Source organism: Nicotiana sylvestris, chromosome 3, assembly GCF_000393655.2.
Source record: "Nicotiana sylvestris chromosome 3, ASM39365v2, whole genome shotgun sequence".
NCBI classification, from domain to species: Eukaryota; Viridiplantae; Streptophyta; class Magnoliopsida; order Solanales; family Solanaceae; genus Nicotiana; species Nicotiana sylvestris.
Genome location: NC_091059.1, coordinates 1,620,245 through 1,628,766, shown reverse-complemented (window position 1 = coordinate 1,628,766; position 8,522 = coordinate 1,620,245). Strand labels below are relative to the sequence as shown.

Below are 8,522 nucleotides of genomic sequence, written 5' to 3'. Positions count from 1 at the left end.
TTGTTAGTCGGAATGAGATCAATTTTCACTCATTCTTTCTTCTTCCCCCTTCCCCAATCTCCTTATGTAATTTAAAAAAAAAAAAAAAAAAAAAAGTGTTGATTGTTAATTCTTCCTATTTTTTTGCTGCTTATTTTTTGAGAATAATCAATGTTGCTATTACTTTTTTAGGGCAAACATGTTGGTAAAGTACTAGAATGTGTGACATTCACTTCTGTAGAATTTCATCATTTCGAATAAGAAAAATAAGACATTTTTTTCCTCCCTTTATGCAAATATATATATAGAAGACAACAGTTCCAGTTTATTATCAGAAGAAAGAAAGAAAAAAAAGATAGAGAAAATAGTTGCTTTTTAGTGATTCACAGGTAACATTGTTTTGATAAAATTCACGGGTAACATTCAAACTCAATTGAACATGTCATATTTAATACTCCATCCGTTTCAAAAAAATTATCTTAGTTTGACTTAGCACAAATTTTAATAAAGAATGGAAGACTTTTAAGATACATGGTCTTAAATAAACCATAGCATCTGTGTGGCTGTAAAACTTTTAAAACTTGTGGTCTTACACCCGTCATAGCATTTGTGTGGCTATAAATACTTCCTATTAAGAAAATATTGAAAGATGTCAATCTTTTCGAAAGGAAATAGTGCCAATCTTTTTGAACGGAGAGTGTAAGAGTTTAAGGGGTCGTTTGGTTGGAATACGCCTTATGCCGGTATAAGTTATGTTGGGATTAGTTATGCTAGGATTGTTCTTTATTCACTGTTTGGTATGTTGTATTAAGAATGACAATTGAATAATTTCTAAGAAGAAGGCATAAGTTATACCGGTGCTAATTACCCCACCCTCTATAAGGTATAAGTTATCCTGGTGTTAAAATTAATGCCGGCATAACGTATATCTAGTTTGCTAACCAAACAGAATATTAAGGTGGTATTAAATTTTTATGTCACTCCTATACCTTCTTATACCTCATACCAAACGACCCCCAAGTGTTGTGGTATGAGTGTATTATCACCTCCAAGCCATAAGCATAAGAAGCTAAGTTCCATAACACTATACTCACTGTCCTATCCAAGCAATTAGAGCATGTGTAAAAGATTAGTCCAACAGATTGGATACCATAAAAGCGCAGTCTTTTATACTGAGCAACAGAGACATTATGCAAATGTACACAACGAGAAAAATGAGCAATCTTACAAGGACAGAAATAGCAAAAGAATAGTGTTTTTTGTGGTTTCTGTATCCATTGGTAGTAATGTCTTCTCTTGCTTCAACTCAGCACGTCCAGGAAGCTGATCGTTTAATTACAGGCTTCATTTGCTTGTCCTCTTCCAACGCGATCATTCCCAGGTGTGAAGGATCCTCCAGCAACATCTTTGCTACAAGATATCCAGCGATTGACCACGTCTGATACTTCCTTGCTTGTTTACCAATATATCTTCCGACTTTTCCATCATAGTATTCAGGCCAGACGTCCTTAGATAAGCGGCTCTCAGCAAGATCGATTGCTCGTCTTGCAATTTGTGGTCGTCCCGTCTTAATGCAGGCAGCGGTTAGCAACCACAAAAGCACTGCATTTAAATTAGACATTTGCATTAGGGAGCATGACAGAAAAATTCTACGAGCAACGTTGAGGCTTCATTATCTTGGAATGCTACTTGGGATAGTATAAAACTAATGTTAAAGTAAAAATGTGTTCTAGTAAAGCTACAAGCATAATCATTTTAACACAATAACTAAACTTATGATCATCTAATTCATGCTCTACATTCCTTTTTCTTTCTTAATAAGAAGTCGTTAAAGTTAGTAAAAAAATCAAGTGAAGAGCTGAAGGAAGAACCTGGCCAAGATCCTCCATTATGGTAACTCCACCTGGTATTCTTGGGATCACAACCAGTTATAAGTCGCCATTCATGATTTTCTAGTGCTGGATAAGATATTTTTAAGGGCATCTCTGCTACTAGCTCGTCCCAGCGTGCTTCTATGAGATCCATAATAGCGGAAGCTTGCTCTGGAGTGGCAAGGGAGGATAAGATGGCAATACAGTTTCCTAAAGCAAACCATCGGAAGTCCATCCTTGCTGGACTAACATTCCCGATAAAGTAACCACCACGCGTTGGCATAAATTCAAATACCCACTCTGGGATTGAATCAGGGATGACATTGAACTTATTTACTGCAGTATGAGAATATTCTTCAGTTTTGTAGCGGTATATATCATTTAATTGTTGGAAATCGAGCCAGAAATAACTTCTCATATGATAACTCAAGGCATGTAGACGCTTCACTATTCTCTCAATAAATTCGCTCCCTTCTGTGTCGTGCTTCATCATTGACAAAGCACTTCTCAATGCCATAAAGAAGAGTGCTTGGATCTCAATAGGATAACCGTATACTCCCTGAAAATTAACCACCACAATTAGTTATATATTCAAGGACGTAGTTCATCAACCTATTGTGAAAAAAGTAACAAACAACTTTTTAGGGTAGTCACATCAAACGTTCTTTTTATAGCCAAAATATGTTGTTTCCATCTTTGAACTTGGTGGATAATGGGCCCGCCCCGCTATCCTTCTCTACTAATTAATAGAAGTCACATCTATTTTTTCATCAGGATAAATACAATGACTGGAGGCTGGATTAGTTGTGTTTGCAATTTACTTCAAATAAATATTCAGTCGTACGTAGATCAACGAATCACCAATAAGCAAAAGAAGATGCTTAGTATGTGCTTCAAAGCACTTCTAACTATGATCATAACAGAACTCCAAAGAGGTAGAACTTCAGTGTATCTTCAAGTTATGCATGAAATTTAGGCTTTCAAATCTAGTGTTAGAATCTGGATACACAATTACAAGGTAATGTAGTAGAAAATATTATCTCTTGAACATTTTGTTAAATACTGGGTGACATGTATGAAGAAAAGTAAGACATGTTATACCAATACAAAGAAAGAAAAGTGAGAGAAGTTATATTCCGAGGGTGGCTGAACTGAAGAAGAAGCAGTGAAAACAAAGGAAAAAGAAAAGGAAGCTGACACGGACTAAAGGCAAAAAAATAAAAAGAAAATGGAAATTCATCAAATAAGATATACTAGTATATATTAGGACATGGTTTTAATTTTGATCAGGTATTTTAATTTTTAAGGCATAGTTTTAAGTAGCATTTCTACTTTTAACTATTGTACTACTTTATGTAGCGCCACATTACCAAGAGAAAGAATAACTATCAGGTAAAAGAGATAAACAGCAATACTCCAGTTATCATAGAATTGTAACATTATTGACAATAAAAGGTAATGAATCAAAAACAGTACAACACGTGTGATAAACATTTAAAAAAAGGAATATATAAATCTCATTAGGAAAGACTACAATTGAAGCAAAAAGCAGCATAAAAACAAAAGAGGGAAAGCTGCCAACCTACAGCAAAGAAACAGCACAAAGTAGAGAATGTGTGTCCATTTTCACTACCGAATTGGGGATAAATTCATGGTGAAGCTTAATCCCCGTCAATTCAAATCATTGAGGGGCATTAATCAAAGTTTGAACTTTGATCCAACGGTATGAGGGACCGTTTGAGATCTTTGCCAAGGTGGGCAAGATTTCTTGTAAGTTAGAGATGCCACACCATTTGAAAATTTATCCAGTCTTCCATGCTAGTCAATTGAAGACGTATCATGAAGATAAAGTGGCAGTCTAGTTGTTTTATCACACCTTCAGCTATTGACAAGAAGATTGAGGCCATAATTGAAGGCGAACTTTGATCAAAGAGGGTCATGACATGGTATGAGTAAGGCATCCGGGACAAAAGCGCACAATGGCATTGTTGGAGTCATCCTATTATTGGCCTCATATAGGGATGGATGATATTGAGGTCTATGTCTGAACATGTCTTGTTTGCCAACAAGACAAGGTGGAGCACAACGCACCCTGGGGCATGCTTGAGCCCTTACCAGTGTTGAAAGGCTATGGAACATTGTCTAAATGGATTTCATTATGTGCTTGCCAAATTCGGAGGGCTTTGGCACCATCATTGTAGTGGTCGATCGTTTTTTAAATTATGCTACCTTCACTGTCACTAAATTGCAAAGCCAAAGAGGCAGCACGACGTGGTCAAATATTAGGGTGTTCCAAAGCACATCATTAGCGACCTTGATCCACGGTTCACTGGTGTTTTTTGGAGGGAGTTGTTCAATTTGTTGGGGTTGGAGTTGCACTTCTCAACAAGTCTTCATCCAAACCCATGGCAAAACGGAGAGGGTCAACACACTTTTGGAGCTGTACTTCAGACACTTCATTAGCGCCATCAAAAGGACCGGTCGAAGCTGCTTGACACAGCTCAATTCTCTTACAATTTGCAACGCAATGAAGCCACCGGGAGGAGTCCCCTTGAGCTTGTAACAGGGCAGCAGCCCAACACGCCACAATCCTTGCCTGTGAGTGTAGAATTGAAGAATCCGGGCGCATTTCATATGGCAAAGGCGTGGGAAGAACTGGTTGATATGGTCAAGTCTTATTTAGACAAGACCGCCTGCAAGATGAAGAAATTTGTTAATCGTAGGCGGTGTCTGGTTCACTACCGAATTGGGGATAAAGTCATGGTGAAGCTTAATCCCCGTCAATTCAAATCATTGAGGGGCGTTAACCAAATGTTTGAACTTTGATCCAACGCTATGAGGGGCCGTTTGAGATCATTGCCAAGGCGCGCAAGATTTATTATAAGCTCGACATGCCACACCATTTGAAAACTTATCCGGTCTTCCATGCTAGTCAATTGAACCTGAATCATGAATACAAAGTGGACTTGGAGCGTGGACAGTCTAGTCGTGCTCAGATTTTTATCACACCTTCAGCTATTGACAAGAAGATTGAGGACATACTGATCGTCAATTAGTCTGAGGCAAAGGATGAGGCAATTCGAGTGCTCAATTTCTTGTTCATTGGAAGGGACAATCACCTGAACAGGCATCGTAGGAAAAATATGAGGATTTGTGGCAGTTCAAAGAACAAGTACATGAATACTTGAAGCTTTGTGGCGCGGCGGTCTTCGCTATTTCAGGTGGGGGAGAATGTTGCGCGCCGCCAACGTCCCTATTGTTTTTCCCGCCTAAAGCTCAACAATCTAATTCAAATATGGCATCCACAAGCAAAGGGGGTTGTCCACACATGCTGCCAACATTTGAAGAAGTCAAAGACAAGCATGGGACTCAATTAATACAGCCTTGTCCTAGTTCCCAGCAGCTAGGCGCGTGTCTGGTGCTGCAAAGCTGCCTAGTGAAAGCGACAACCATGGAAATCAAGGCAAGACATGCCAGTTTTAACCAAGTGTTGACTGACGGCCCCAAACAGTCTTTCCCTTTTTAGTTAGGCATCTTTAGAGGATATTCCAATATAATTAGGATCATGTAGTGACGGTTCTTTTTATACTAATGTATAGGCCTCAAGGCACTCATCTTATACTTTGTATTCCTCTCTTTATCAAGTAAATCAGAAAATAGGCTTTTGCCTCCCAAATTCATGTGCCTTTGTCTTTCATTATTTTCGTGTGTGTGTTTGTCAAGCTCAAGCACGATTTGGTGCTTATTTCTTGGTAGGACTGAAACCTTGGACCGCATAGAAGCTGTCAAGGTTGTTCGCTGCCTAGTTGAGTTAGGCCCGTGACACAAGCACTCTATAAAAAATTATTAAACACGTTGAAGTTTGAAGCGGCACTTGCTTCGTTACTATCTAATATCATATGTCTTCAAAGAAAAGATTCAAAAATCAGATACAACGACTACTACTACCCTTCAGTTCCAATCAAGTGGGGGATTTGAACTGAATTCAGATAATAGGTGATTATCGATTCTGTTCAAATTTTCTTTCGTTATTGGCCTGAGGGAGTGTCGAGGAATTACTGATTAAAAGCATCACAAGAACAGAAGAAAGCAGCCTAATACATATCAAGTATCCAATCACAATTTTAAGTTGTATTATGTCACAATCAAAGAAAATATATGCAAGCTAAGGCGATAAGACATTTTACCATTCTTCTATCAATCATTGAGCATCCATCAGCACAGAGCAAAGTAGGAAATGTATCAAATCCTTCGGACAAACATAAGCTCAATATAAGCCTCATTCCCCTTTGGCACTCGGGAGTTTCAGCAAGACTGACGTCTCCGGTAGATTTTGTGTATGCACGGAGAAGAATTATCCACCAAAATCCAGAATCAACTGGAGCTACTCTTCCAATTGCACTCTCACCAAAATCTGCCATTATTGTATCCGTATTACGAACTGGATCATGAAGAACCTTGAAACTAGCAGGCATAACTCCTTCCCCCAGCTTAAATCTATCTACTCTTTTCTCCCATCCTTGAAGCTGAAGTGTCTTCAATAGGAAGTTTTTAACTATATCCGGCTCTCCATTCATCAGGAAGGCCAGAGCACTAGGAACAAAATCTCGAACAAAAACCTACACATCAAACGAAAAACTTAAATTGACGGATGCTACAAAGTCACAAGACATTGAAGAACACTGTTGGATTGTGTATTTAACACGGACCTGATCATAATTGAGGACTTCCTCAGAGGCATGGTCAACAGCAGCAATTGTACCAACTGGTTGGCCTCGAAAGTGAACCAAAGAACGGCGGAGAGCGTCCCAGGCTTCAGCAACCATTGGATGGGGCTCAAAAGAGTTCCGTGCCGATGAAGCTGGGGTGTCCAAGGCAGACCTTCCTGGCGAGTAAGCACTCTCATAATTATCTAATCCTCTGCTTAGGCCTATGGATAACTCACTGAGAGACCTCTCATCAAAAGATCTCTGCCTCTCAATGTTTAGCCTTGGCTTGTCAAGAAGCTTAGAGAGATCATAATCATCCATCTCAGAGATGGAGCAGTGTGAGCCCACACTTCTCAGTCCAGTTCCTTCCATGTTCAGTCTTAACCCTTCAACTCAAACAAGTATTCTGTATGATAAACAAATAACCCGTTTTAGACCACTAACTAAGTTGTACAACTCATATAACAACACAAGCTTGTTTAATAGTAAATGGAGTAGCTATTTGACAACCCACTGCCACTCAGTCTCGGACAAAATAAAAGGCGCTTTTTAAATAATACTATGGAACATATGGGAACTTTTATATACAGAAACTACAAAATAAACTACCCAGAATGGAAGTTGTGAGAAACCAAATCAGCAAAACACTGTGGCCCAACTGAAAGAATTAATAACTCATCCATTATCCAAAGCAAACAAACAAACAAAGACAGAAACTCTCTTGTGTTTGCAGTCTTATCCATTATTTCTCTCCACTGAAGGATAATTAATGAATAAACAGTACTACTAGTAATTAACTTAAGTTACATAACCAAAATAATCTTATCCACAAAAAAGGTATGCAGATTTGACTGATATTACTTACTACTACTAATCAAGCCATTGCCAAGCTCTTTTTTAGGAGGATATTGATGCTATAAAAACGAATAGAATATAGACCTATATATCCTCCTATAATAATACCAAATAAATAGGAATAACTTAGTCTAGAAAATGAAGATTATCCAAGAAATTAAAAGGGAATAAAGAATTATCTTTAAAAGATCAAATCTTTAATACTTTAAGCTCACACCCAACTCAGAAAACAAGCTGCATTACTAACTCTACTCCACCCAAAAAGCAATAAAATTAAGAAGAAAAACGAAACTTTGAGATCCATATACAATGAACTAGAGCAAGAGAGAAACCCCATTAAAGAAAATGAAAAAATATTTTACTTTAGAAGCTAATTGACCAATTATCTAGAGCCAACTCAGATCCAAAACAGAACTGCTTTTGCACAAATACCAAGAAAAAGAAATCTCACAAAAGAGAGTACAGAGAGAGAGAAACCTTAGCTAGGAGAAGGGGATTATCAGCCGGAAATAATGGAAGTCGGAATCCGGCGAGATAGCCGGAAAATAGGAAAGGAGAGAGAGTGTGAGCAGAAATGGAGAGAGAAGAGAAAAAAAGATCATGTTGTGGAGAGCTGCTGATTTATAGAAATGAAAGTTGGCATTGCCAAGTTGACATTTTGAGAGACTCTTAAATGGGGCCCTCATTACCTCACTCTACTTAATACAAAATAGGGACAAAATATAGGTGTTGGGTTCGAGCTGTATAAGCCGTCACTAATGTTTATATTAGGGTAGACTATTTATATCACACCCTCAGGGGTCGTTTGGTTGGAATACAATTTATATCGGTATAAGTTATATTGGGATTAGTTATGCTGGAATTGTTGTTTATTCATTGTTTGGTATGCTATTAAGAATCATAATTTCTAAGAAGAATGTATAAGTTATACCGTTGCTAATTACTCCACCTTCTATAAGGTATAAGTTATACCAGTGAAATTAACATCGGGATAACTTATACCAAGTTTGCTAACCAAACAGAGTATTAAGGTGGTATTAAATTTTTATATCACCCTTATACCTTCTTATACCTCATACCAAACGATCCTTTAGGGTGCGGCCCTTCC

At 38.0% G+C, this 8,522-nt stretch overlaps 1 protein-coding gene across 1 annotated transcript; it reads right to left on the bottom strand.

The window, feature by feature from the left end:
- Window positions 1-1,126: 1,126 nt before the first annotated feature.
- On the bottom strand, window positions 1,127-8,013 carry LOC104225003 (alkaline/neutral invertase CINV2). Its single transcript, XM_009776748.2, has 5 exons — window positions 7,892-8,013; window positions 6,560-6,965; window positions 6,038-6,469; window positions 1,851-2,409; window positions 1,127-1,581 (listed from the first exon to the last, which is right to left on the bottom strand). Exons 2-5 carry the CDS (start codon window positions 6,929-6,931, stop codon window positions 1,286-1,288), a joined length of 1,659 nt encoding a protein of 552 aa, XP_009775050.1. The 5' UTR covers window positions 6,932-6,965; window positions 7,892-8,013; the 3' UTR covers window positions 1,127-1,285.
- Between the last annotated feature and the right edge of the window lie 509 nt (window positions 8,014-8,522).

What these genes read in the sequence shown, in the direction of transcription:
- LOC104225003 (XM_009776748.2), bottom strand. Translation starts at nt 6,931, where the DNA reads ATGGAAGGAACTGGACTGAGAAGTGTGGGCTCACACTGCTCCATCTCT. An exon ending in AAGTCCTCAATTATGATCAG is followed by an intron (nt 6,470 to 6,559) that starts GTCCGTGTTAAA and finishes TTTGATGTGTAG; the next exon opens with GTTTTTGTTCGAGATTTTGT. An exon ending in CAATGATTGATAGAAGAATG is followed by an intron (nt 2,410 to 6,037) that starts GTAAAATGTCTT and finishes GTTAATTTTCAG; the next exon opens with GGAGTATACGGTTATCCTAT.